This window comes from Loxodonta africana, chromosome 9, assembly GCF_030014295.1.
Source record: "Loxodonta africana isolate mLoxAfr1 chromosome 9, mLoxAfr1.hap2, whole genome shotgun sequence".
Lineage (NCBI taxonomy): Eukaryota > Metazoa > Chordata > Mammalia > Proboscidea > Elephantidae > Loxodonta > Loxodonta africana.
In genome coordinates this window covers 123166406-123193836 of record NC_087350.1, presented here as the reverse complement: position 1 = coordinate 123193836, position 27431 = coordinate 123166406, and the positions used below count along the sequence as shown (strand labels likewise).

General features: G+C 61.4%; 5 protein-coding genes across 11 annotated transcripts; 1 reads left to right on the top strand and 4 right to left on the bottom strand.

Annotated features, from left to right (window-relative positions):
- Positions 1-638: 638 nt before the first annotated feature.
- TOR4A (torsin family 4 member A) lies at positions 639-5285 on the bottom strand. The gene is made up of 2 exons (XM_010601982.3): positions 3615-5285; positions 639-2780 (listed from the first exon to the last, which is right to left on the bottom strand). The coding sequence occupies exon 2, from the start codon at positions 2742-2744 to the stop codon at positions 1485-1487; it is 1260 nt and encodes a 419-aa protein (XP_010600284.2). The 5' UTR covers positions 2745-2780; positions 3615-5285; the 3' UTR covers positions 639-1484.
- Positions 5286-5400: 115 nt separating this feature from the next.
- NELFB (negative elongation factor complex member B) lies at positions 5401-16022 on the bottom strand. Of its 2 annotated transcripts, none has more exons than XM_064290761.1 (13): positions 15888-16022; positions 15172-15335; positions 14908-15007; positions 14060-14290; positions 12643-12828; positions 11992-12104; positions 11234-11336; positions 10871-10966; positions 10371-10513; positions 9855-9961; positions 6664-6805; positions 6344-6452; positions 5401-6244 (listed from the first exon to the last, which is right to left on the bottom strand). In XM_064290761.1, exons 1-13 carry the CDS (start codon positions 15987-15989, stop codon positions 6098-6100), a joined length of 1743 nt encoding a protein of 580 aa, XP_064146831.1. In that variant the 5' UTR covers positions 15990-16022; the 3' UTR covers positions 5401-6097. The 2 variants fall into 2 exon arrangements, with proteins under 2 accessions (XP_064146831.1, XP_064146832.1); XM_064290762.1 differs by having other exon boundaries at positions 15172-15433; positions 15888-16000.
- Positions 16023-17873: 1851 nt separating this feature from the next.
- Positions 17874-21813, bottom strand: STPG3 (sperm-tail PG-rich repeat containing 3). Of its 3 annotated transcripts, XM_064290760.1 has the most exons (6): positions 20222-21813; positions 19975-20132; positions 19716-19850; positions 19454-19542; positions 18739-19021; positions 17874-18527 (listed from the first exon to the last, which is right to left on the bottom strand). In XM_064290760.1, exons 1-6 carry the CDS (start codon positions 20326-20328, stop codon positions 18394-18396), a joined length of 906 nt encoding a protein of 301 aa, XP_064146830.1. In that variant the 5' UTR covers positions 20329-21813; the 3' UTR covers positions 17874-18393. The 3 variants fall into 3 exon arrangements, with proteins under 3 accessions (XP_064146830.1, XP_064146829.1, XP_064146828.1); XM_064290759.1 differs by lacking the exon at positions 19716-19850 and having other exon boundaries at positions 18749-19021; positions 19975-20298; XM_064290758.1 differs by lacking the exon at positions 17874-18527 and having other exon boundaries at positions 18904-19850; positions 19975-20298.
- Positions 20316-26078, top strand: CIMIP2A (ciliary microtubule inner protein 2A). Its single transcript, XM_003423562.2, has 7 exons — positions 20316-22018; positions 22921-23135; positions 23215-23477; positions 23569-23695; positions 23952-24046; positions 24410-24527; positions 24785-26078. The coding sequence occupies exons 1-7, from the start codon at positions 21963-21965 to the stop codon at positions 24871-24873; spliced, it is 963 nt and encodes a 320-aa protein (XP_003423610.1). The 5' UTR covers positions 20316-21962; the 3' UTR covers positions 24874-26078.
- On the bottom strand, positions 24864-27431 carry TUBB4B (tubulin beta 4B class IVb). Of its 4 annotated transcripts, XM_064290755.1 has the most exons (4): positions 27179-27310; positions 26810-26918; positions 26557-26667; positions 24864-26077 (listed from the first exon to the last, which is right to left on the bottom strand). In XM_064290755.1, the coding sequence occupies exons 1-4, from the start codon at positions 27233-27235 to the stop codon at positions 25017-25019; spliced, it is 1338 nt and encodes a 445-aa protein (XP_064146825.1). In that variant the 5' UTR covers positions 27236-27310; the 3' UTR covers positions 24864-25016. The 4 variants fall into 4 exon arrangements, with proteins under 4 accessions (XP_064146825.1, XP_064146824.1, XP_064146827.1 ...); XM_064290754.1 differs by lacking the exon at positions 26810-26918 and having other exon boundaries at positions 27179-27431; XM_064290757.1 differs by lacking the exon at positions 26557-26667.

The following is a 27431-nucleotide window of genomic DNA, read 5'->3' as shown; positions in this document are numbered from 1 at the left end:
CGCGGCGCTGACGAGGTCACCAGGCGGCAGCACTGAGCCCGCAGGCGCGCCCTGAGCTCGTGGCCGCGGGAGGTGCCCCCCGCTCCGACGCGGCCCCCGGTCCTCGGGAACCACAGCACGAAGTGCGCCCCCAGCAAGTCCCTCTAGAGCTTGGGTGGGCGCGGGGAACCGCGCGGTCCGCTGGAGGAGTCTGAGGACGCTTCTTGGAGGTGGAGCGTGCGCACCTACCGCCGAGGGGTTTGCAGAGCCGCGTTCCCCGTGAACAAGCGCGGGGAGGGCAGAACCCGGGGGCACAAGAGGATAAAAGAGCAGCAAGGGGGGTAGGCACCGCGGGGAAGAGAGAGCGGTTCACGGGCGAAGGCTGCCAGGAGCATACACAGCCACGAAGACAAGGGGCCCGGGAGCACAGGGGACAGGGTCCTTCCTACCCAAAGTTGCCCCTGCCTCCAAGGGCACATGGCCAGCCTGGGCGTCCAATCAAGGGCCGGCCCTGGGCGGGGGGTAGGGGTAAGAGGCTGTGTGAGGCCGCGGTCCTCTCCACTGCCCAGACACAGCCAGGCACTGCCAGCCTCCGCCCCCTGAAAACGCGACCCCTGCCAGGGCGAGGGGACAGCTGTGGAGGTCTAGGCTGGGAAAGGGGCTGTCCAAACAGCTCCTGCACTGTGGGATGAGGACCCCGAGTGCTGTCGTCACTGTGGACTTCCGCCCCACATTGGGCGTCCTCTCCAAAGCCACGGCCCTCCCCTAACCCAGCACCAGGAGGAACCCTGGCCAGGGCTCTGCACGTCTGCAGCGCCTGTCCAAGGGCCTCCCTGCAGGGGCACCTTTCTTCTTTCAGGGCCAGGTTGGGTCGGAGAGTCAGGGCTCCCCACTCAGGCCCACCTGTGACCACAGTCAACCTGCTATGTCCCTGCGTCCCGATGTCAGGCTCCACTGGAGCACCCCAATTGCCTTTGAGGAATGTCTTCATGGAATCTAGACCATCCCAGAGCTGTGTCTTTGCCCCTACCCCCAGCAAGTGGGTAGGGGGCTGGTGTGTGTGCATAGTGTGCAATGATGGTTGCCACAAGCACTCCACAGAGCTGGGTTAAAATCCCAGTTCTGCAGAGAATGAGCTGAGTGACCAGGCGCCACTCGCCCTCTCTGAGATCATCTTCTCCAACACAGGATGACTGTCCACCTTCTGGGGTGGTGTAAGAACTCACCAGATCCTCCTGGAACGTGCCCGCACACAGCAGTCTCTAAGGGATAGTGGCCAAGTTAAGGACCAAATGGAGGGCCATTCCCCAGCTGGAAGTGGAGACCTCAGACTAGGGCACCTTGACCCACCACTCCACCAGTCTCCCTAGCTCTGAGTGCTCCAGGGGCGCATCCACAGGTTTATTAGAGGCCTCAGTGGCCTGGGGTGAGTCTCTCCTGCTGCCACCACCATCCCAAATGTCCTGCAGTGCCCACTAGGATCCATGTGTCCAGCTGCACCTACGCTACAAGAGGTTCACCTTGGCCACCACCTGCTTGCAGCCGGTGACGGCGTACTCGCGGCCGGCGACGCGGTAGTAGCTGAGCTGCGCAGCCAGGCGCTCCGCGCGGGCCTGCTCAGGAAAAAAGCCCTCCCCGGCCATCTCGTCCCGGAAGCAATTAACCACGTCCCACTTGTCCAGCAGCAGGAAGGGCACGATGGCAGCAGCCTTCCACAGCGGGTGCTCGCGGGCTAGGAGCACCCGCAGGCTGGCGCGCAGCTCCTCTTCCGCCTGGTCTCCGGGGCCGCTGTCGGGACCACCGTTGGGGCGCAGGGGCAGCGCGCGGGTGGCGTTCTGAAGCACGAAGCGGGTGATCTCGCCGCCGCCTGTGCTGCTGAGGAGCACGTAGATGGCGCTGTGGAACTGGTGTGAGCGCTGTGGCTGCAGGAAGCCGTGCACCTCGTCCAGCAGCGCGGGCGGCATGGCCTCCACCTCGTCCAGGACGAGGAGCGGAGTCTTCTCCTCGGCCTCGGCCCGGGCCACCACGTCCGCGACGCGCCTCGCCAGCTCCTCGCGGCAGGCCTTCACAGCGCTTGGCTCAGGGCAGTGGTGGCGCGCGTGGTACTGCAGCACCAGCGCACCGTCGTCGAGCACAGCGCGGAAGTGGCGTGCCAGCAGGCGGCCCACGTGGCTCTTACCCACGCCACTGGGCCCATGCAGCGCCAGGAGCAGCGGGCGGCTGTGCACGTGCGTGGCCAGGTAGTCCCGTAGCAGCGCCACGATGCGCCCCACAGCAGCCGGCTGCCCAAACACCGCGCGCTGCAGCGCCTTCTCCAGCCCGTCGAGGTCGTAGCGCTGGGCGTTGTCGTCCAGGTTCTCGATGGCGTTGAGAACCTGGAAGCCCACGATCGCCACGAGCAGCAGCAGGCAGCGTTGCGCGCGGCTCCGGCGCTCGGCGCGCGGGAGGTACTTGCGCGAGCTCTCGGGGTACAGCACCACGCGGCTGCGCCGGCGCCTCTTGCGCGGCGCTCTCGAGGTCAGCTCCGCGGCGCCGTCGAAGGTGAAGAAGAGCGGCTGGTCGGTTCCCGAGCGCGACGCCCCGGGCACCGCATCCGGGCCCCGGTCTGCCGGCCCCGCGCCCGCCGACCCCGCGCCGGGCAGCAGCAGGCGGCGCTTGCGCAGGAGGCACACGCGGCGGCGCAGGCGGAGCACGGCGCGCACGGGGGCGATCACACCCGGGTCAGGGGCGCGGGGGGCCGCGGGCTCCGGGCTGATCGGGTCCATGGCTCGGGGGCGGCACTCGGTATGCAGGTCTCGTCCCTGCAACGGGTACATGAGAAGGAGTTCCACCCTCCTGCCGCGGCGCCCTGAGCCCACTGGGACCCTTCTCCCGAGTGGTCTTCCAGCCTAAGGAGGCCGCGGGGCGCGGCCCGGGCAGGCCCCCTCAGGACCTGGTCCGGGCCTCGCTGCGCTGGCGGCTCGCCCGCTGACCAGGAAGCGGCTCCCCGCGGGGCCCCATGCAAATCCCTTGGCCCTCCCGTAAACAGCGGCCGCGGCCGCCTGGAGGAAGTGGCTGGAGGGGGTGGTGAGGCGGCCGCAGCTTATCGGCTGCCTCCCCGGCTTCCTGGAGGAGGAGTCGGTGTCCGACCTGGCGCCGATTCGGGGTGATGAAGGGTCACGCCCGGACCCGCCCCCGCCCGCAGCTGCGACTGCCAGGCGCCAGGGGCCCTCCGCATCCCAAGAAGGGGCAACGGTGAGCAGAGGCCCGAGCACCGTCTGGTCAAGAACACTTGGTGGGGGGGTCTGGTCGGAGATTCTACTTTTGAGAATAGGCCCCAGCCCTGCCCCAGGCTCAGCGCAGTCCTCCTGGGCCTCCTCCCCCAAACTGGAGCCCTCTCACCATCCCGACAGTGGACACCCAAGCGGGGCTGCGGCGGGGAGCCCCCCCACCCCGGCGGGTCCGGGTGAGGCGCAAAGACGACCGAGAGCCAAGAGGAAGAGAGAGGAGGAGGGGTAAAGCCGTTGACCCCCAGAGAGCAGCCTGAGCAGACGGCTGGGGGAGGCCCGGGAGGGATGCGCGGGAGGCTGGCGCAAAGGCCCCGCTGAGGGGGAGGGCGGGACAAGCCTGAGCGCGGAGCTCCCCACACCCCATACCTGCAGCTGCGTCAGGCTCCGGGCCCCCGGCCCCGCCTGCTGCGGCTCCACACGCCAGGCCTCGGACTCAGCAAGCGGAAATGCCTGCCTCCCTGGGGCGAGGGGCAGGCGGGGCGGGGGGCCTGGAGTGTAGCGGACACCTGCGGGTCCCTGGGGAGCGTCCGAGTCACGGAGGAAGCTCTGGGAGGTTTCCGCTTCTTTGAAAAGGAAGTGAGTCAGGGGTGCAGCGGGCGGGACTTGGGCTGGACAAGGCGTGGAAGGGGAGGCCTGGCTGGATCCTGAGGTCCCCTGGCGGGCTGTGTCCGGGGTCCCTCACCTCCTCCATCCTTGGTTCTGGAAGCCCCTTTTGGCAGTTCCAGGCCAGGCAACACCTGCCTTGGCTCCCTCCAGGGGATGAGTCCCCCGCTTCAATCTGTCCTTTCACCCATGCCTTCTACCCTAGAACTCCTTCTCCACTTGCCCTCTCCTTCCCAGAGGCAGGTAAACAAGAGGGGAAGGGAGAGAGGCCTCTGCCAGGTCGGTGCCCCACCCTCCCCATCATTTTTTTCCCCTCCCCTTCCCCATATTCCACCAGCTCAGGAGACCCTCAAGGACAGTCCTAGACCTGGGAACATGCCGCACATGGCTCATGTTCCATCTTGGGGGTAGGGAGGAAATTAAATACGAACTTGGGGTCCAGAGTTGGAAGCCTTGGGCTCTGGGCCCGCCCCTCCTCACTTACAGTAATAGTTGCCAGTTTCTCAGCTCCCTCTCCTTCCTTTTGAGCCAAGGAACCTGGTCTCTCCAGCCCCTGGCCCAGGCCCACGGGGAAGCCCCCCACCTCAGTCTCAGTGGAGGCCCAGGGCCCGTTCACGTTCATCCTGGCTAACCTGGTTGTCCACCAACTTCGTCTGTACCCATGGGCTCTGGGAACCCCACCGCAGACCTGTGCTGCCAGAACCCTCCGGGCCCCAGCTGCCAGGCCTTTGCTCCCACAGGTCCCTCTGCTTCCCTTCAGGCTGTTCCACCTGCCCCAACAGGTACAGACGTCAGTTACCCACCTGGAGAAGCAGGAAGGCTGGCGGGGGACGGCGGGGGGCACAGTCTCTGCGTATTGTGGATCCCAGGCCTCCCTGAGACGCCTGTCCCTGGATAAGGCCTTTGGGAATCCCTGTCTAGGCTCCTCCAGAGGACCACCTGACCACTTCTGCCACGTCCCTCCAGCACCTTTCCTGTCTCCAAAGATGAAGGGGGCCCAGACGCCCACCTCTCCCTACCTCCAACCTTTCTCTCCTCCTCTGGACGCTTCTCCATCCTGATGGACCAATCACCACTTAGTCAGCCTGCACCCCCAGATGTAACACTGCCCCCCCTCCCCGGGAAACCAGGCACTGCTGGCAGGGTAGCACCAGGCAGGACCCCTGTAAGGGAGGGAAGCTGGGCTGGGGTCTGACCAGGCCAAGTCAGCTCCAGACATGCCCGCCAACCAGGGCTCAAGCTCTGCCCTTTGGAGCCTCCGTCTCCACATCTGGGCACAGCCTGTAGGTGGTAGTACCCCATCCACATGGACCCAGCAAGACCTGGCATTCCAGCAGGCACTGGAGCCCCTGGAATGGGCTGCTGTGAGACCTAGAGGAGGTCCTGCCAGCCTTGGCATGGGAGGGTGGTGGGGTCACCAGACTCTGGCCACTTGTGCCAAAACCACAGGCCGTGGGGCTGAAGGCTGCCAAGCCTGAACTGGGCTCTCTGGCCCCTCAGGGGCCCAGCACCATCTCCAACCCCACAGCAGACCAGTAGAGGCACAAAATCATCTCATGAAAATGCCTTTTATTCCCATAGTGAGTCTCCCCTCACCCCTACAGCAGATGGTGCACCTGGGCATGGAGACCCATGTGGGGACCTGGCTCTCCTGGGGCTGTCTGCAAACCCCCCACCAGCCAGGACCCTGTGCACACAGGCCGGGCCTTGGGGCCCAACGCAGCCTCTGCCACTGTACTGCAGCAAAATCAGCCCTGTTCTCAGGGGTTCCAGGCGGCGACAAGTGATACGGACAGGCCCCAAGTCCAACTCTGCAGACACCAAATGTGGCCAGGCCCCACCCCTCAAACACTGAGGTGGTTCACCAGGTCCTCAACCCCCTCCCCCCATGTGGAGACCAGGTTCCTAACCGAAGTCTGGTCCATCTTTGCTGCGACAGTAAAAACCTACAAGGCAGCTCGACATCATGCTTTCTGTGGTTGGAAAACACGCCAGAGCATGCCGGGCACCAAGTGTGCAGCCGGTCACAGCTCTAGGGGCGGGCAGGGCAGGACCCTCCCGTGGGTGCTGCCCAAACCCCCAGAACCCAGCAGCCCGGCACAGAGTGGTGGGTCCTGTGTGGACGGTGGACAGGAGGCCATGGACACAGCCTTCAGCTGAGCTGCTTGTCCTGCACGGGCCACATCCACCCGGTGCTGGGTGCAGCACCACTGCCTTCACGGGTTGCAGGGTGTGTCTGATGGGGCTCACTGTACAGCTGGGGAAGGCACGGGGGGCAGGGGCAGCTCCAGGGTGGGCGTTTCAGCTGCTGGGGCCGGGCTGGGCTTCAGGTGGTCCAGCTGTTCCAGCTTCTGGCCGAGCTGCGTGTACAGCTCCTTCACAGCCTCCCCGCTCTGTAGGTGTACACACAGGTCACCTGGGATCACAGGGAAGCCGCACCTACACACGCACATCACCTGGGGTCACCACGCAGGCAGCCCCAGGGCACCCACCTGGCCTGTGGGCTCGAGGGCCCGCTGCAGCGCCTCTAGCCTGGCTGGTGTCACCCGGTGGTGCAAATGGATCAGGAGCCGCAGCACATGCCGGTGCACATTCTCCTTCCTGGGGGGTGGTGCAGGCTGGGCCAGGGCTGCAGGCTCCTCCCACCCATGCCCCCAAGCTCCCAGCGGCCACCCCTCCCCAGTCCCTCAGCTCTGCAGGGCACTCGGTGGGAAGAGAATGTGGAGTCAGGGCAGAGACCAGGATGCAAGCCCACATCCAGGAAAGCTGCAGCATCTCCCACCTCGCCGGGGACCCCTGCGCTGCCCCACACCTTGATGAGGCTGTAAGGAGGAAGCCATCAAATAGGCTCGTGCAAAAGTCCTCCAGTGCGAACTCGTCGGCCAGCAATGCCAGGTTCCCGGTGAGCAGGTGCAGGAAGATGTCGCTGAAGGCCAGATCCCCGAAGGTCTCCACTGCCACGACACACACGTCAGCTCCGTGCCCGGGACCTCCAGGCTCATGAGGACCAGGGAGGCAGTGCCGTGGGGTCAGCCCTGATCTCAGGAGCACCAGATCCCCACAGTTCTCCACTGCCACGACACACATGTCAGCTCCGTGCCCGGGACCTCCAGGCTCATGAGGACAGGGAGGCAGTGCTGTGGGGTCAGCCCTGATCTCAGGAGCACCAGATCCCCACAGTTCTCCACTGCCACGACACACACGTCAGCTCCGTGCCCGGGACCTCCAGGCTCATGAGGACCAGGGAGGCAGTGCCGTGGGGTCAGCCCTGATCTCAGGAGCACCAGATCCCCACAGTTCTCCACCGCCACGACACACGTCAGCTCCGTGCCCGGGACCTCCAGGCTCATGAGGACCAGGGAGGCAGTGCTGTGGGGTCAGGCACCAGGCACCTGAGGGTGGGGCTCCAGCAGAGCAGAATGCTGAGGGGGCCCACCAGGCAGGGGGCAGCAGGGACAGCCAGGGTAGGGGACCACAGGGGTGGGGGGTCTGGGACTCCACACAGCACAGCCATAGCACACAGTCAGGAGCAGAGGGCTTAGGGGAGGCAGGGGGTGAGGGACAAGGACTAGTCACACATGGCCTTGCCCGGTGGCCACTAAACTGACCTCAGAAGAAAGAAAACCTAAAGAGACCACTAAATAGGAAAAAAAAAAACCCAGAAAACTACCAAAACACTTGGCACTAAGTAAGTTTCACCATACCAGCACCTGGAGTGTTCTGGACTGTCCTAGAGAAACAAGAACAAAAAAAGAAACACAAGCCCTTTTTTGAAGCTGACTCAACGCTGACCAGGACAGAGAGACAGGTGGCAGGGTGAGGGTCTGTCCACACAGTCGCCAGAAGGCAGCCCTGCATGTGTGTGGCTGTCACTGGCACGAACAAAAGTCACTCAGAGCTTGGGTGCTGCCGCCATTCCTCCTCCTGCGGCCACGGCCACACGCCAAGAGGTGCCAGAACACGGCCACCCTGCACCCTGGGAACAATGGTCCAGACGAGGACCACCAGTGAACGGGAGCGTGACAACATCGGGTCTGCAGAGCACCCGGTGCATCAGAGGAAGACGCACAGCCCCCAGGCTCCTTCCAGCCTCCCGACTGCTGCGTCCAAACACTCAGACACAGTGAGCAGCACACACTCAGAGCCCAACGATGCCACCAACAAGTGCCAGCCAGAGATAACAGCCCTGATTTCCTCAACAAAATGAAACATAAAACCCTGCTATCATCAGAGATCTGAGAGGCAAAGCCCGCAAGACCAAGCTGGATCCTGATCTGAGCAAACCATCTGCACCAACGGTTTGCACAACTAAGGAAGCATAACCACCATGTAGAAAGTCAGCATTCAGGAATTACAGACCACTCCACTGAGATATGACAGTGACCCCGTGGTTTCATTTTTTAAAGCATCTTTATTTTGTGGTAACACCTACGCTAAATTCTCTTCGGCTGACACGTTACCCGCCCAGGCCTCACGCGAAGGTAGCCACACATCACAGTGGACGCTGGTGAGGGACACGTTACCCGCCCAGGCCTCACGCGAAGGTAGCCACACATCACAGTGGACGCTGGTGAGGGACACGTTACCCGCCCAGGCCTCATGCGAAGGTAGCCACACATCACAGTGGACGCTGGTGAGGGACCCAGGGGTTCATAAGCGTCCAGAATATAAAGTCCAAAAACAAACCAAAGAGGATGGGAGAGGAGCCATGGGAACTCTGTACTTCCTGCTCAATTGTTCTATCTCTCTAAAACCGCTATAAAAAATAAAGCCTGTAAATTCCAATAACCGACCAACCTGAGGAGGTAGAAAGCAGGGAAGCATGCTAACGATAAAAAACAAAAACAAAGGAGAACCGTGAGGGCCATGCCCATTCTCACCAGAGGCCCCCAGCACAGCAGCAGCCAGCACCTATGGGGACAGTAGACATTGCCCACTCAGCAGAATAAGTCTGGGGCCTGTCACCCCAGTTTGTAGCCAACACAATGAAAAGAAAAGAAGAAACAAAAGTATTAAAATAAATAGAACAGAGGCAGCAAACAAAGTTAATTTATCTCTGGGTTCCTGGGAGTCTCAAAAACCAAACAATAAAATTCCAACCCTGTGGTCAGCAGAGTAACTGCAGAAAGATATTGGAATCCTCATCCCTGAACTGTCACTGTGCTGCCTGATGTGGCCAGAGGGACCCTGGAAGTGTGATCAGAAGGGCCCTGAGATGGGAGACAGCCCTGTACCACTGGGAGCCAAATGTGCTCACAAGGGTCCTCATGATGGAGACGGGAGGGTTGTGGGAAAGAGCTGTGAGGATGGAAAAAGTCTGAAGATGGAGGAGGGGGCCACAAGCCAAGGAACACAGCGGACTCCAGAAGGTGGAAAAGGCAAAAAACGGACCCTCTCTGGAGCCCCAGAGGGAGCCTGCCTTGCAGACACCTGGACTTAGCCCAGTGGGGCTTATGTGGGGCTCTGGCCCTGGAACTAGAGAAGACAGTGAGTGTTGCTTGAAGCCAAGTTACTACTGCACAGCAAGCTCGTCCAGAGCCAGGAGAGTTCCGTTAGATGGCAGCTGGGTATAAATTAACACCCCTGGATCAACAGGTAGCTTTCCTCACACACAAAAAGCAAATACATAACACACACAACGTCACCAAAAACACCAGTGGTCCAGAAATATAATCACAGGACACCTGCAAGATCCTATGATGAGACCCTAAGACTTACAAGCCCCCAGGGCTAAGAGAGCCATGTGGACTGAGTCCTCCCCCACCTCGATTTGAAGTGCAGTTGAGGTTCCCCAGGAGGGGAGTTGGGGCTTTCTGCACCACTGGGCCAGATGGCTTGTCAACAGATGGGGTGAGCCTGGGGCACATGGGAAGGGAGAGCTGAAGCCCCTTCCTCACTCTGTATTAAAATCCTAGACAAGGATGAAAGGAGGCACCAAGCTGGCCCAGGAGAAGAGGCCTGGATGTAGCAGCAGGCTCTGGGGCAGGGCAGGGGCGGGCTCACCCAGGCCGGGCAGCAGACGCAGCAGCGCACTCTTGTTCCTCTGCTTGGCGATGTGCAGCACATAGTAGAGCCCCACCTCACAGGCCATGCGCTGCTCTTGAAGGAACCTGTGTTAGTGGGCAGACCATCAGCCGAGGCACTCCGTGGGACCCCCCATCACAGGGCTGTCAGCATGGGGCACTCCACAAGACCCCCACAGGGCTGTCAGCCGGGGCGCTCCGCAAGACCCCCAAAGGGCCATCAGCCGGGGCGCTCCGCAGGACCCCCATAGGGCTGTCACCACGGAGAACGGCGCAGGACCGCCCCCCACAGGGCCATCAGCATGGGACTCTGCAGGACCCCCACAGAGCTGTCAGCACTAGACACTCCTCAGGTCCCACCCACTCAGGCCTGGGACACCTCCACGGGAACTCCCTGCAGGACTGGTCAAACACGGCTTCTCTGCCATGACCCCAAAAGGGGTGCATCCCACAGACCCAGATGTCTGCTGCCCCTTACTGCCCACCAGGCTCGTACTTGGTAAAGCTTTCTGGAAGTGTGTTTGGATAGGTGACTGGGGCCTTCTCTTCAGCAGGAAGCTTCTGGTCCACGTTGAAGGTATGGTCATCCACCACAAAAGACATGAGTGTTGGCAGGAACCTGGTGATGAGCTCCACTTCCTGGGAGGCCATGAGGTGAGCAGACTGTCCGCTGGCCCTCACCGAAGCCCTGCCCCCACGCCCCCTCCCACCTCCTATACACCTGCACCCCTCCGCCAGTCAGCTGCCCGAGAGCCCACCTCAAGTGGAAACCGTCATCAAGGGCCAGCTCCACTTTGTACCCACACGCCCGACACCCCATGGGGGCACTGTCCCCAAGGTAAGGGGTTGCATTTGGTATGGAGCTCTGGGACTGGGAGGCTCTTGACCACCTAGGCCCAGCCCTGCCCTGGGGAGGAGGGCCAGGGCACACGGCTGGCCTTGAGACTCCTAAAGAGAAGGCAGGGTGAGGAGAGATGATGCCCCACAGCAAGTTACCATCTTGGGCTCCTTGAAGACCTGGCTGTCGATCATGTCCCAGGCGCCCTGCCCCAGGGACAGGAGCCTGAGCAGGAGGAGCAGGTCGGGGCTGTCCTGTGTGGGGAGGGGCCAGGCTCAGCAGGTGCTCGCCACATCTGTGCCTGCCTGAGCCCGCCCTCCTCCAACTCTAGCAGAAACTAGTGGGGCCTGGCCAAGCTGTCCATCTCCATCATAGGCTCCCCAGATATCCGCCCAATGCAGCATGACCCTCACCAGGGCAGGGCAGCGTGGTTCCCACCTATAGCCCATGTCCAAGCTTCCACCCAGAAGGGCCAGTGTGAGGCCCAACCCAATGCTACCTGGCACCACGGCCGCACTCACCCTAGGCAGCATCTCCTGGCCCACCAGTTCCTGCAGGTGCCTGATGGTGCTCAGCGCAAGTGTGTTGATGGCGAAGGGGTCACATAGGATCATGGACAAGTCCCTGGGAGGACAAAGTGCCGGCATGATTTCAGGAAGCCTGGCTACCCGCCCGCCAGGGGATGGCCTCCCTCCAAACTGAGTGACCGACTCCACCCTGGACTCTTTCAAAGACAACTTTCGAGACCCATAACCTGTCTCAATTCAGTCAAAAATCTCTGGAAAAAATAAAGAGCTTGTACATCCATAAAAAATTGGAAAAACTTTAGAGTCATATGTTTTGGCTCTGAAAACCTGACCAGACCCCTGAACCCAAAACCTGAGTGCTCTCCCCAACCAAGACAACACAATAAAGGAACAGAAACCGAGACGGGGCTGGGCCCTGGCATCATGGGGTCAGGGGCCCAGCTACACCAGTAAATGAAGACCCCCCTGCAGCCAAGGACACCAGGTCTGACCTGCCACTGCCCAGACACAATGTCAACAGGGTGTGGCCATGACTGCCTCTAGACTGAAGGGCCCTGGCACTCCCCAAGCACAGGAACCACCTACCCCACCAGCTCCAAAGAGCTCTGCCACAGTGTGTCCCACTACCACACCGTGGGCTCAGGGCTGGTCGTGGGTTTTCTAAAACACCTGAGACAAATCCCTAACTGATGACTGCTAAGGGTCCAGAAAGTGCGGTGGTGGGCAGTCCTGCGCCCTGGACAGGCCCTCACCCCAGGACTTGCTCCTGCCCCTTCTTCACTCCGTCAAGAAAGCCCTGCAGCTCACGTGCCCGCTTGCTGTCCACGAACCGCTCCCGGATGCAGGCGTCCAGGCACCAGGTGAACTGCAGGGGGCAGCGTGGTCAGCATGTAGCCATGCCCCGCCACAGAGGACCAGATCCTGGGCCAAATGCCACTGAGGATGCCTAGAAACCTCGGCCCGACAGCACATGCAGCCCCAGGAGGGGCCCTGCCTCACGCTCAGTGCCATGTTGGGGGCGGGGGCAATGCAGGAAGCCCCATCCCTGGAACTCTGGCGCCTTGCCAGTGAGCAGCCCCAAGGGCTCTAGGAAGGCAGGGGGAGCTGAGAGAGACCTCTGGGGCAGATGCAGGCATGGGGGGCAGAGTGGTGGCAGTCTACGGTGGCTGTGGGGTCTGTACCCACTGTAGCAAAAGGAGGTACAGGGAGGGGACAAGCGGGGGCGGGATCCCGGGAAGGCGCCAGGTCTCAGGCTCAGGCTCCAAGTTGGGGTCACCAGAGTGGCAGACCTGCTCGCTGGTGCGCCTGGAGCAGCGTCGCCTGGCAGGCGCCCACCTTGTGGCAGGGGTCCACCCAGGCAGGCGCCAACCTTGTGGCAGGGGTCCACCCAGGCAGGCACCCACCTTGTGGCAGGGGTCCACGGTGCAGATGTCACTAACGTCCAGGTCATGCAGGGACATGAGCAGCTCGGCCCTCAGCGTGCAGTAGTGCACGTTGCGTGTGCGCAGGAAGAGCGTACGCAGGAACTGCAGTACCATGTCGTACAGCTTCACCTTCTTCCCCACCATCTGCGTTAGCTTCTGCACTACCTGGCACCCAGAGAGGCCCGTCATGCCCGGGGCCTGCGCCCGCTCCCGGGGTCACCAAACAGCGCTGGTGCTGCCGACACCCGATTACCAGGAGACGGAGTTGGGGGATGGGGAGAAAGACAGGGAAACATGGGGACCCCACGCCACGCAGGGGGACGAGGGCGATGGGACGAGAAAGAGATTATGAAGGACCTAAACTGGCGATACACACAACATGCTGGGAAGGGGCTGGCACCCTCCTCCAGCATGCACTGCCCAATGGGGACAAGCCACAACGACTCAAACGTTCAGAAACGTGGCAGCTGAGATAAGCTATGAGTATAAAAGACACGCTAAAGACAAAAAAGACATAGCTTGCTAATGGTTTTTACACGAACTACGTGTTTAACTTACAATGCCACGGATACACTAAGTTAAATGAAACACGCTGATATACCTTTTAACATATTTCTTTCAACGTTGCTACCAAAAAGTTTTATGTTATATACGCAACTTACTTTATCTTTCTCTTGGACGCCCCCAAAAAACCAAACCCATTGCCATCCAGTAGGTTTTGACCCATATCAAACCTATAGGACAGAACAGGACCGCCTCACAGAGTTTCCAAGGAACGGTGGACCTTTTAATTAGCAGTAGAATGCTTGACCACTGTGCAACCAGGGCTAAAGTCGGCCCACTGAGAAATCTCAATATAAAAACAAACAAACGGTTATTACAGATTTGAATTCAGAATAGTGCCGATCTCGTTAATAAATACAGCCTTAAGGTGACTGTTTTCTAAAGAGTGAAAAGACACAATTCATACTATAAATCTACCAATTAACATACCATTTACAGATATAATATTAACCAAAAAGAAGTTGGGTTTTAGAGGTAGCAGTGAATAGGGAGGTGGCTGTCACTCTTCATTAAGGCCCTCCAGTGGATTTTGAGGCAGTTCTACTCTGTCCTATAGGGTCGCTCTGAGTCGGAATCGACTCGACGGCACTGGGTTGGGTTAGTGGATTTTAACCTTGTCCACCTTGTTAACCTTGTTCAGGTACTACTTTGTCAAAAAGCAAAATACCCACAAACACGAAACCGAACAAAACACAACACTGAGAGAAACAAATAGCAAAGCTCCCTCTCACCAGATACAGCCCACCTTAAAGTAGCAGAACCACCAAACATGCATGGAGTAGGGGGCTCCTAGGTGCAGTCCGCACCTGCACCCACCGCTGCCCACCCTCACCTCGCCCTGGCGCCTCGTCTTAGGTGAGGGGCTGAAAAAGTTGTGCAGAACGGACAGCTCGGTGCTGAAGAGCGCAGCTTCCTTCTCCAGGATGTACTGCTTCAGCAGTGGGGAGACCTCGTCCCCAAAGAGTGCCTGGTTGTCCTGCCAGATCTGCCGCTTCACCTCCACCGCGCAGGCTCGGTACAGCTCCTTGTCGGCCATCACCAGCTTCAGCTTCTTCTCAGGCACCTGCGGGAGGGCCACCATCAGCCACGCCTCTACCTGGGAACCTCTCTCCAGACAAGTCAAGAGGCCATCTGCCCCAAAGGCAGAGACCTCCGCTAGCCCGGCTCCCTCCAGGAGAAGTTGGCACCTGTGACTGACCCCAGGGGGCTCCAAAGCCAAGGCAGGTGCCAAACCAAACCAAACTTGTTGCCGTCAAGTAGATTCCGGCTCATGGCGACCCCACGTGTGCCAGGATAGAACTGCTCCATAGGATTTTCTTGGCTGTAATCTTTATGGAAACAGATTGCCAAAACTTTCTTCTGCAGTACTGCAAGGTGGGTTCAAACCGCCAAAATTTCAGTTAGCAGCCAAGCGAAAACCGCTTGTTCTACCCAGGCTCCTGGGACAGGTTCAGCCGTGCTGAATACAAAGGGGTCCTGCACCTCAACTCAAAGGCCCAGGATGCATCTCGGTGAGGCTCTTCAAGTGGAGCAATCACGAAATGCGCCTAGAACAGCACTTGCCTGCCAAACCTCCCTGGAACTAAGCTGACCCCTGGGCCAAGCACACATTCTGAATTTGTGCCAACCGGGGGCACGTGGACAGGTCCACCTACCCTGTGCCACACTCCTGGCTCTCACCTTGGGCAAGTGTTTCATAACGCACATCACCACAGGCTGCAGGGATGGCATCTTCACCAGAGAGAAGCTCTTCTCCAGGAGGTCCTCCAGCTTCTTGTACCTGGAAAGACTTGCACAGCTGAGCAAGTCAGGAAGAGGCCGTCTGTCTGGCCCCAGACCCATGGCAATTAAGACAGCACCAGGCTGGCTTAACAATTCAAGACATTCTAAGGCTGAGAAGCAACTGCACCGTCACCTGCCCACAAGTCTGTAGTGGAGACCCACCTTTCCTCAGCCTTCCCCTCTGAGGCAATGGCAGACACTCTCTCTAGCAGCTTGTCCCGCAGTTCGTCAAACACCGATTGGTGGAACTCCAGCCGGGGCGTCCCATGCAGGTCCAGGAAGGGCAGGGCAGACTGCAAGGACGGCAGGAGCACGCCATTCTCGGTCTGAGGCGGCAGAGAGGCAGAAAGCGGTCGATTTCAGCTGCAGCCAAGTCTGAGTGCACAGGAGGCACGTTCGAGAGTGTCCCCCGCAGCTGCAACAGCTGGAGACCACCCAAAATAACCACCAATTAGACATTAGTGTAGGCCAACCTCGGAGATTCTAACACGGCTAACGGGGCAAAAAAAATGAAAACTACAACTTCCCAAGGGAGCGCCTCGACTCGCCCGCCACCTGGCCTGCCGCCCGGCCCTCCCGTCGGGCCCCCACCCCCCCACCCCGCCCGGCCCTCCCGTCGGGCCCCCACCCCCCCACCCCGCCCGGCCCTCCCGTCGGGCCCCCACCCCCCCACCCCGCCCGGCCCTCCCGTCGGGCCCCCACCCCCCCACCCCGCCCGGCCCTCCCGTCGGGCCCCCACCCCCCCACCCCGCCCGGCCCTCCCGTCGGGCCCCCACCCCCCCACCCCGCCCGGCCCTCCCGTCGGGCCCCCACCCCCCCACCCCGCCCGGCCCTCCCGTCGGGCCCCCACCCCCCGACCCCGCCGGCGGCCCCCCCACCTGGAACTGCTCAATGGCCTTGAGCGGCTCCGTGCAGTTCGTCAGCGTCTCCTTCAAGTCCTCGCCGTTGGCCACGCCCAGGTCCTGCAGCCCCGCGAACATGGCCGAGGCCCCGGCCCCCGCCCGGTTCGGCGCCCCATCCCCGACCCGCTCCCCGGGCGCCGCCGCGGACGCCGCAGGCCCCGCAGACGTCCGCTCCCCCGGGCCTCGGGGGCCGCCCGCGCCCCGCTCCCCCGCGCCCTCCAGCTCGGCCAGCTCCTGCCGCACCGCGGCTCCCCACGGGGTCCCGCAGCGACCCGCTCGCGCCCCGCGACCCTCGGCCCGGCCGCCGACCGGCCCAGGCGACACACCGCCGCCGCCGCGCAGAGGATCCTGGGAGCGGGGCCGTCACTTCGCGCGACGGAGAGCGACGGCGGCGGGGAGGAGGGCGCCGGGATGACGCACGCGCGCGTCGACGCGTCCCCGCCCCACCCAGGTCAAGCCCGCTTGCGCAGGCCAGGCCACGCCCCCACGGCCCCGCCGGCTCACTCCCCTCGCCGTCCCTTCCCTGCCCGTCTCCAGGCCCGCCCCCTAGGCGCGACCCCGCCCCACGTCCCCGGGCCCGCCCCCGGCCCCAAGGCCACGCCCCCTCCAGCGGCCCTCCTGTGCGCGCGCACCTGCAGTCCCGAGTCGTCCCGCTCCAGGTCTCCTCCGCCCGTGGCGCTCGAAGCCGCTGGCCTCGTCTCGCCTCTCCCAGCAGGGACCCAAAAAGCCCGGCCCCAAAACCCGCCGTGGGGGAAGGGGCAGAGGGTTCCAGGGCGAGGGACTTCCCCGTCCTCCTTTGTGTTCGGGATGGACTTTTTTAGCCAAGGACGTTTTATTCCCTAATCGCTATGAAACCTGCCGCTGACCTTAGCTGGCTTTGACGTGGAGGGAGTGGAGCCCAGCCACCTGGAAGCTCTCACTTTCACCACCAGGTGCCCAGGTGGGGGCGCTCACACCCCCTGTGAAACGAGGACGTGCTCACGGGGGAAGCAGGGGACAGCAGAGACCTCGGCGCACCTTGGGCGCCCGAGTCGGGGCTGACCTTGGCTTCCCTGTGGGCTCCAACTCCGGCTAACCTAAGCGCGGCGGACTCCTGAGTCCCAGAGAGCTGCAAACGCAGGTCCCTGCCCCATAGTGCCCCTTGCAGCCCTGGTCGTTGCTCAGCTTGCGAACCCCTCACCACATCGTGCAGCTCTTCTACCTCTCGTCCACCCGCCAAGCCAACCTCCAGACATCCGCCTTTGCCCTTTTCACCGCCCTTAAGTCTGAGGTTTTCTCTACTAGGAAATACCTTCCTGCAAACTTGTGCTTAGTTCTGAAAGCCGGTCCCTCTGTCGCCTCCTCCGACAAGCCCTCCCTCCTCAGCCCAGCTTCATCCTTGATGCTGTTCAACTTCTGGTTTGGGGCTTCAGGAGACACCTGGGGTGTGCCTGTGAGCAGGACTTCTGTCCATCACCCACTGGCCGAACTACTGCTGTGCTTCCCAGGCTGCTGGGCAAACTGGTCCCACCCAGAGATGGACACAGGTGCCTGGTGCTCCGGCTCCCTAGGCCTTGAGCTCCCCCCTGCAAAGGGAGTGATGGCGGCAACACCACAAGGTGGTTTTAGAGGGGCCAAGCTTCCACAGAGGAGACTGTGTGACCCTGGGGAGGGGACCGGGTCCGGGGCTGGGGGCAGGTACAGGGAGAACACCTGGAGGGATTGTAGCCAGCCACAAGAGCATCACCAGCTGTAGGCGAGTGGTCAGGGTGGTGGTCTCAGGGGCTGACCCCAGGAGAGGGCAGGCCAACAGCTCATGAGGACCAGGCTCCACTGTGGGCTTAGAGCTGAGGGGAAGGGGCAGGCCCTAACAAGGTGCACACACCCGAGCCACCTGCCTGCTAGTCTGGCCAGCCCGAATCTCCTGGCTTCGGCTTGGCCCGGGAGGTCCTGGCCTGAAGCTCTCAGGGAGAAGGTAGCCCATTGGGTTGGGCCTCTGGGCATGGGGCAGTGGGGCGGACCCAGATGAGCTGGGCCTCTGGGCCCTCCATCACAACTGGGTGGCTGGTCCCAGCTCAAGCTGGTGGCCACAGAGTCTGGCCCCCCACCTCAGCCCCAGCACTTGGGTCGTTGCTCAACAAGAAGCCTGGCCTCTAGCGATTGACTGGTGCCCCAGACCAGTCCCTGGGTGCCACCCTATGTGACAGGCAAGGGGCAAGCACTGGCCAAGGGCAGCATTGATGACGGTGAGGCGGCACATGGAGGCGGGAATGGGGAGCTTACAAAAAGGCCAGAGTCAATGACAGCGTCTCTGTATAGCATAAGGTGGGCAGGAGGAGACCGTAGCCTGGAATCTCTCGTCCATGGTCTCAGAAGGGTGGCCTGGGGTTCCCAGAGGGTCAGAAGGCTAGGCTAGGGGGCTGAGTTCCAGAGGGAGGCCTGGGAAGGCCCCAGGTGAAGCCAGGGTGCCACTCGATGGCCAGGCCAGCTCTGCCTGGTGGCTCTAGAGCGTGCTGAAGGGGCCCGTGTCATGGCGCTTGGGTCTCCGTGAGCCTTGGATGAGCACTCCAGGTGTCGAAGGGAAGCGTGAGTTGTAGCAGTCCTCCACGTGGTAGGTGGCTGGGCCAGGGGTGCACGCTGTAAAAAGAGGAGGCTGGGAGCCCCTCCCTGGCCCGGCTCCCACCCCTGGCCCCTGGGCCTTGTCCCTAGCTTCTGCCCCCAACCCATCCCAGTCCGGCCCCAGCTCCCGATCTCGTCTCCAGGACCCCAGCCCTCTCCCCAGCTCTTCCCCCGGCCCTGACAACTCCTGTCCCCCCACCCCCCAGCCCCGGCTCCCGGGCCTCCTTACAGGTGCTGACCCAGGAGGCGAAGGCAGGCGAGCGGCTCATAGAGAAGGCTGGTGAGCGTGGGCTCTGCAGGACAGACCCGGGCAGGATGTTGTAGGTGTTGGGGCTGGGCCGCTTCTCACCGGGGGGATGCAAAGAAGTCTGTAGGGGGGCCTGGGCCCAGGGGCTTAGTCCCCGAGCCTTGGGTGCGCGGGCATGGCCCTCAGGGGTCTTGGAGGTTGGGCAGTGACAGCCAGAGCTGAAGGCAGGCCGGATGGAGGGCTGGTAGTCAGTGGGCGATGGCCACTGCAGAAGGGCCAGAAGCTTCAGAGGCCCCTTCCTGGGCACCCTCCCCAAGGCCCCTCCCTACCCTGCCCAAGGCCCCTGCCTGCCCCTGCCACCCTGCCCAAGGTCGCTCCCCACCTTCCCCAGGACCCGCTCCCTACCCATCCTTCCCAGGACCCCCTCCCCACCTGCCCCAAGACACCTGCCCAATCCTCCCCAGTACCCCCTCTCCCCACCTGACCCAGGACACCTGTCCCATCCTCCCTAGGACCCTCTCCCCATTTACCCTCCCCAGGACCTCCTCCCCACCTGTCCTCCCCAGGACCCCTCCCCACCCACTCTACCCAGTCTTTTTCTTGAGTATCCTCCCTGGACCTCTCTCTGCCCATTCTTTTATGATGTCCCTTCCCCACCCGTCCCCCACAGGACCCTTGCCCAGTTGATACCCCCCACCTTTTGCTCTCGGTTGAAGTCAGCTTTCTGTGTGAAGGGGTTTTCACTCTGAAGCCACACGGTCTGCCAGGCCCTGCGGCCACCACCCTCTGCAGAGGGAGGCATGATGGTTGGAGAGAAGGTGAGCTGGGGTGGACAGTGGGCTGGGAGAGACGGGCAGGGGAACAGAGGCAGGGTGTGGGGCCCGGCCCCACTCCCAGGTAAGGGAAGCCAGGAAGTGGGGTGAGGTGAGCATGGAGAGTGGGGTCTTGGGGACACTTACCATGGGCAGGGGGCTTGCGGCCCATGGTATAGCAGGGATGTGGGGAGGACTCGCGCACAGATGCATCTGGCACTGGGTACTTCGTGGGGCTGGGGATCTCCAGGTCAGTCAGGATGGGGGGGCGCTGCTCCAGCACTGGCCGCAAGAAGCAAGTTCTGGGCCAGGGTACTCCTAGCAGGCTCCTCCCCCTCCCCACTCCCCGGGACCAGACTGGGGTGCCACTGATGGGTGCCGTGGCCAAGCTAGTACCCTTACTCACGCAGCTCCCTCAGGGTGCAGGTGCAGGCAGGCGGGAGGTCCTGAGGGGTGCCCATTCGCACCCTAAGGCCGGCCGGGAGATCGTGGGCCACTGGGGGCCATGCCTTGTCCCAGGCCATCTCGGGTTCCTGGCTCTCCAACAGCACAGAAGCCTTGGGCCTGCAAGGGAGACAAGGAGACACAGTCCAGCCCTGTCTGACTGCAGCCCCCATCCCAGGGTGCCATCCCGGCCCACCATCAGGAGTTACTGGTTGAGTGCTGGTGCTTTCTGCCCCAGCGGGCCATGGGTCCAGTGTTTGCCTCCGTTGATGTAAAAGTTTGCCAGGAATTTCACAGCTTTCTGGTCAAAATTCATGGCTGGCTCTCCGTCTCCCTGCTCCTCAGCACAGTTGCAGGGCTCTGTGACCTCACTGCTGGGTCACAGGGCCCCTCTGTTCCCAGGGCCTCCCTGGGGAAAGAGCACTGTCCAGCCCTGGAAGGGCTGCAGGGCTCTCAGCTGAGCCCTGGGGAGAGGGCAGCCAGTGAGCCCCGCTGCTGCTCCACCCAGCTATGCCCTCCCCTACCTACAGGCTGGGTCCCCTGGCTGTGACTGTGTCCCATCCAGCCCAGGCCTGCTGCCACTTAGAGGCCCTCCAGACTGGCAGACAGATGGATGGAGACATGTCGGGGGAAACACAAGTTTAACTGGGGCAAGGGGTCCACAGACTGCCCTGGGCCCTCCCCGGGTTGAGGTGTCTTTGAGAATTTAGTAACAGTGACTACAAACATGGCCGGGCCATGTCTTGCGTTAACGAAGCTCTTGTCATTGGATGCTTAGGCTGGCTCTACTTTGTCCCGTTAATAAATGTGGCTGTGGTGAAAGGCACTGGCATCTATCTTTAGCTAAATATCCAGCTGCTTTCTTAGGACCGAGTCCTTGGAGTGTGTAAAGTGCTCAGCCTGTGTTGCCAAATTGCTTTCCAGAGAGAGTCTACCAAATTACAGGTTACTCTCAGGTGGTCCTGCCAGCCACGGCGGTTGCCAGCACTTAATCAGCAGCCATTTGATGGGTAAGGTTCAGCCTTATGTCTGTTTCTTTCTTAAGGTATTTATGTATTTTTCTAGTGGGGTGTAACTTTTCATATTGTTTGTTTTGTGAAGGTTTTTCATATGGATTTTGTATCTGTCGCACTTTTTTCCCAAGTTAGTGGTTTGCTGTTTGGTATTGTTTAAGCTAGCTTTTGACTTGTTCAGGAACCCATTCTTCCTTTATGATTCTTTTTTTGTATGGTTAGAAAGTCCTTCCTGTACAAAACACCGGGGTCCCTGGGCAGTGCAGACATTAAGCACTTGGCCCCAACCTTGTGGAGGTTCAAATCCTGCCCGGAGACGCCTTGGAAGATGGGCCTGGCTATCTGCTTCCGAATGGTCACAGCCTTGAAAATCCTATGGAGCGGTTCTGCTCTGTACACATGGGGTCACTATGAGTTGGAGTCTACTCAACAGCAACTGGTGTATAAAAATCCAGGACGGGTTGAGGATGGAAGCTTGGAAACCCCAGACCTGAAAGAGGCTTTTGACCATAGCCCTTCATATGGACAGCTAGGGGAGGGGACGCCCTGAGCCACATCCTGCGGCAGGGGCGGCTTCTCAGGGGGCTGCTGGCCTCAGAGGAGTGGTTAGAGTCCAGGCTGAAGCCCATCTGCCCCTTCCCAATGGACCTACTTGCTCTACGACAATAGTCCCTGTTTCTGAGCTCTGAGGCTCAGTGAGATGGGGGCCTCCCTCCTAGGCCTACCCATCCCGAGCCCAGGTGCTCTCCCTTGCTTGGGCCTCGGTGTCCCGTGGGTAGAAGGGAGCACTCCCTGGTGAGCACATGGCCTGGTCCAGGTGGTGCCCAGTAATGCTGGACCTCTTCACAATGGTTGCCCAGCAACAGGGACTTCTCCCAGGGAGGGAGCCAGACACACCAGAAGGGGCCTGGAGCAGGAAGGGCAGCGTAGAGGCAAGATGACAGCTACCCAGAAACACAACCTCTTCACGCCAGAACCGCACTATATCCCTGGGTAAGAGCCGGTGTGCTGGTGGGAGGCTGCAGCCAGCTGCCGGGGGCTCCAGAGCTGGAAGAGGTGGGAGACCTGGGGCAGAGGGTGCTCTGGGGAGGGGGCCTCCAGGGGCCCAGGCCTCCCCCAACCCTGGCCCCGGCCACAGGCTACATACTAGGGAACAGCATGTCTGTAAAGAGCAGAAAACAGGCAACCAGCAGCCAGCTGAGGCTGGTTAAATAAATGCCATGCCCCTGCCATGCCCCCTGCTTTCTCAAAGTTGAGGTCAGCACCCAGGGCAAACGGTGTAAACAGATAAATACAAATGCCAGCTGCTCGTTGGGTGTCTCCCCGAATGTGAAAACTAAGACAGCCCTTCTCGGTAGTGTGTGCACATGTGTGCATCTGTGCACGTGGGCATCAAAATACACACACACGGATACACGTGAAAAAGGGAAAAGGCTGGGAAGGAATCAAACCTAACTTTTTTTAGGTTTTGAAATTCATTTGCATAGAAGTCTAAGAAGTAGTCTCATTTTTTTTAAGCACTATTTGTTTTCTCACTTTTTCACGGCCCCAACCAGAAACTCTATCCGTTAAGCAATAGCTGTCTGCTCTTTCTTCTCCGGGCCCTGGTAATCACAAATCTACTTTCTGACTATGCATTTGTCTATTCTAGATGTTGTTGGGAGGGGATAGGAGGAGCTGGAGGATGGCTGGGTCCAGGGAGCATGAGCACCCAAGGGTGGTGGTGAGCCACTGCGTAAAGTAGACAACACTGTTCTCCCGGTATTAGAGGTGAGGTCAGGTAACTCAGGTAACTCGCTGCAAGTCGAGCAGCTGTAAGTGTAGGCAGGCTGGATCTGTGCCTCCCCACCCCGCATGCCCACAGGCCCTGCCTCCTCCTCCTCTTCCCTCCACAGCTATGCCGGCTTCTATCCACAACTGCGATACCAGGTGGGGAACACCTATGGGCACACCACGGCCCAGCTGCTCATGGACCCCAGCGTGCAGAAGAGCCCTTGCTCTGTGCTGTCACCCATGTCCAGGCCCAAGTTCATTGAGGACTTCAGCAAGTCCAAGCCACCCTTTGTTCCCTGCCGGGAATTGACCCAGCCCTACATCCCACACTACACCGGTGAGCGCCAGACCTTAGCCTGTCACCTGCCGCCGCCCACCCATCTGCCCGCTTTGCTCACCAGCTCCTGTCTCTACAGGTCTCAAGCCCTACAAGAACTTTGAGATCTTGGGCCAGTTTCCACCCCAGGGCACACATGCCCAGGGGCTGCCGGGGGCAGAGAGTGTATCCAGGCAGGTGCCGCTCCCTCCAGGTTTCATGCCCTATCCCCCCTACCCACCGTGCCCACCAGGGAGGAAGGGCAACTCCAGAGACTTCGGACACTCAGATCTGAGGCTGGCCTTTGGGGAGGTGGGCTGGAGAAGGCCCCACCCTGCCCAGGAGGTCCCGGGGCAGTACCAGGTAACCAGGAGACTCAGCGGGGGGACTGAGCCTCACCCCACACCCAGACCCAGGTGGGGCCTGGAAGGTGACTTGTTCCTCCCCCTCCCAGCTGTACCACTGCCGGAGGGATGAATACCCACCCCTGCCCCACCAGTCAGAGACACTGGACGTGGGCAGGTTTGAGAGGCTGCCTCAGCTGGACCACCCCAACCTGATCCAACGCAAGGCTATCTCAGGTGCATGCGGGTGTGAGTGCGCTGAGGCATTCTCTCCAGGGCCGGGGGGAGGGAGGAGCACAGGTAGAGGAGGAGGGCTGCAAGAGCTGTCACCTCCCAGGCAGGCCCCAGGCCTGCTCCCTGTTTCAATTCTGGCCCTAAGGGGGCAGCACCAGTGTTTAGGGAAGGAAAAGAATCCCAGCCGGCTTCCGGGATGTGTGTGGCGAGGGGTCTGCCACTGGGACGGGGAAGGCATCGCAGTCTTCCCTTCCTGCAGGCTACGCTGGCTTCGTGCCCCGCTTCGCCTGGGTGATGGGCGTGAATTACCGTGATGGGGTCACACAAGCCATGGATGAGTTTGACAGGAACCAGGTATAGCCATCAGCGAGGCAGGCTTGCCCCGGTGTCTTAGCTTAGCTCTGCAGTGAACCACCTGAGTGGCAGGGGCCGGGAGGGCCTGGCCACCTTCCACTGCTTCCTAGGAGAGGCCTGGGGAGGAGGCTCCGCCTGGCCTAGGGCCTGTCAAGGTTGCCTTGCCCTCTCTGCTTCCCAGGAGGGCCCCCCGCCCCACTCCTAGCCTTTCAGACATCTGGTTCCTTGCTGCAGTGAAGTGCTTGTGCTGGGGGAGAAGAGCCCCTGGGAGGTTAAGCACTTCCCAGAGCAGGCCAGCATCCTCCCACCCCAATCTGACTTGCTGGTGTGGGGCAGAGCATCAGGGTCTGCCTCTACACTCAGTTCCTGTCTAGGAACCCCATCTGTGCCCTGGGCCAGAGGCTGCCCAAAACACACTGGCCCAGCAACACCATCTACAGCAGCCAAGGCCTGATTCCCTTCTACATGGGGTTTATACCATGTGAGTACACGGGGCGGGGTGTCAGGATGTGGGACGTGGCCATCAGCTCAGGCAGCTGCACCTAGGGAGGGGGCGGTTGACTGGGCACACCCACCATCATCCCTCCCCCAGCGTGGACTAGACTTGAACAGTGGAGTCTGGGACCAAGGTCTGCCTCACACCGGGGACTGGTCCTCCTTGAGGAAGCAGACTTCTTCACCAGCCAGTGGAGTCTGGCCAGGTGACCAGGGCTCAGCTGCACCTGTCCCCCCACCCAGCCACTCAAGACAGCTATGCGCTCACATTTGGCAACAGCACCCGGAAGGCCTATCAGAAGGAAACAGAGAGGCGGGGCCGCACACTATGAAAACGCTTTAATGGAGATGTCTGTACAGCATGTAAGGAGAGACAGAAGGACAGCAAGTGAGACAGTGAAACATGGTATCAGAACAGGTTGTGAATGAATAAAGAGTTCACACCGCTTCCACGCTTCCCCACTAGCAGAGCGCCCTAGGCCACTTCCTCCTCGGCCTCCTCCTCAAACTCGCCCTCCTCCTCGGCCGTGGCATCCTGGTACTGCTGGTACTCGGACACCAGGTCGTTCATGTTGCTCTCAGCCTCAGTGAACTCCATCTCGTCCATGCCCTCGCCTGTGTACCAGTGCAGGAAGGCCTTGCGCCGGAACATGGCCGTGAACTGCTCGGAGATGCGCTTGAACAGCTCCTGGATGGCCGTGCTGTTACCAATGAAGGTGGCAGACATCTTGAGGCCGCGGGGCGGGATGTCGCAGACAGCCGTCTTCACGTTGTTGGGGATCCACTCCACGAAGTAGCTGCTGTTCTTGTTTTGCACGTTCAGCATCTGCTCGTCCACCTCCTTCATGGACATGCGGCCCCGGAAGACGGCGGCCACCGTTAGGTAGCGGCCGTGGCGGGGGTCACAGGCGGCCATCATGTTTTTGGCATCAAACATCTGCTGGGTGAGCTCGGGCACGGTCAGGGCCCGGTACTGCTGGCTGCCCCGGCTGGTCAGTGGGGCAAAGCCGGGCATGAAGAAGTGTAGGCGGGGGAAGGGCACCATGTTGACGGCCAGCTTCCGCAGGTCAGCATTGAGCTGGCCTGGGAAGCGCAGGCAGGTGGTGACCCCACTCATGGTAGCTGACACCAGGTGGTTCAGATCACCGTAGGTGGGCGTGGTCAGCTTTAGGGTTCTGAAGCAGATGTCGTAGAGAGCTTCGTTATCAATGCAATAGGTCTCGTCTGTATTCTCCACCAGCTGGTGCACCGAGAGGGTGGCGTTGTAGGGCTCCACCACCGTGTCTGACACCTTGGGCGAGGGCACCACACTGAAGGTGTTCATAATCCTGTCAGGGTATTCCTCCCGGATCTTGCTGATGAGGAGGGTGCCCATCCCAGACCCAGTCCCCCCACCCAGGGAGTGGGTCAGCTGGAAACCCTGCAGGCAGTCACAGCTCTCGGCCTCCTTCCTCACAACGTCCAGCACCGAGTCGACCAGCTCTGCACCTTCTGTGTAGTGCCCTTTGGCCCAGTTGTTCCCAGCACCACTCTGACCTGCAAGGGAGAACAGCTGCTGGTCATTCTCAGCCAGGCACTCCCACCACAGATCATCTGCGTCCATGCCAAAAGAGCCAGATAATGTGGTGTGAGGTGGCACACAAAGTTCGTCCTGTGGGCAGAGCAGACAAGCCCCCAAAACCATGAGACTACAGCCTGCCCAGTTAGGAGTTAAATTAGAGGCCAAAGTTGAGACAGCCTAACAATAAACCAGCCCCTCCCACGGGCAGCCCTGCCAATTCCCAAGGACAAGTCTAGCTCCAGAGAGATTACACCTGCGCGTTCCTTCCCTACAGACAGCTGAGCTTTTCTCCCAAAGCCGATTTATGAGAAGGGATTGAGTGACTCCAGGGGAAGCGTGTCCAGGGGCCTAGCTTTTGCCCTGGGGAGGGTGGATTCTGACAGTGACCTTTGGGCCTGCCCATGGATGGCCGTCCTGGCTTTCCAGCCACCCACACAAGCCCCACCCTGCTCACCAAAGACGAAGTTGTCGGGGCGGAAGATCTGCCCGAAGGGCCCTGAGCGTACAGAGTCCATGGTGCCCGGCTCCAGGTCCACCAGCACGGCGCGGGGCACGTACTTGCCACCTGGGGGGGGGGGGCGGGAAGGGCGTCGGCGGGGGCGGGGGGCGGGGGCGCGGGGGGGGGGCCGGGGGCCGCGGGGGGGGGGGCCGGGGGCCGCGGTGGGGGCCTGGGGGCGCCGGGGGCCGCGGGGGGCCGGGGGGCTCACCGGTGGCCTCGTTGTAATACACGTTGATCCGCTCCAGCTGCAGGTCGCTGTCGCCGTGGTAGGTGCCGGTGGGGTCGATGCCATGCTCGTCGCTGATCACCTCCCAGAACTGCGAGGCGGCGGGCGGGCGCGGGGCTGAGTCACGCCCGGCCGGTGCGCAAGGAGGCGGCCCTGCCCCCGCCCGGCTCCTCCGCCGCCCCGCCCCGCACCTGCCGACCCCCGCAGGGCGGGCGCCAAGGGCCGCAGTCCGGGGCCGCAATGCGGGGGCGCCGCCCGCCCGCCGCCGCCGCCGCCGCCATCTTCCCGGCCGCCCGCCCGCCCGCCCGGCCGCCCGCCCGCCCGGCGCCCCCCCCGCGCCCCCCCGCCTACCTTGGCGCCGATCTGGTTTCCGCACTGCCCGGCCTGCAGGTGCACGATCTCCCTCATGGCGGCGGCGGCGCGGGCAGCAGGTCCAAACCGAGAATGGAAGAGCGGGCACACGGACTGCTACAACCGACGCTGCGCGAACCCTTATATATACGCGGCGCCCGCCCCCGCCGGCGTCGTATTGGGCTTCCAGAACGAGGCTGGCAAGTGACCTCGATTGATTGGCTGCTACCCCGACCATCGAGCCGCCTAAGGC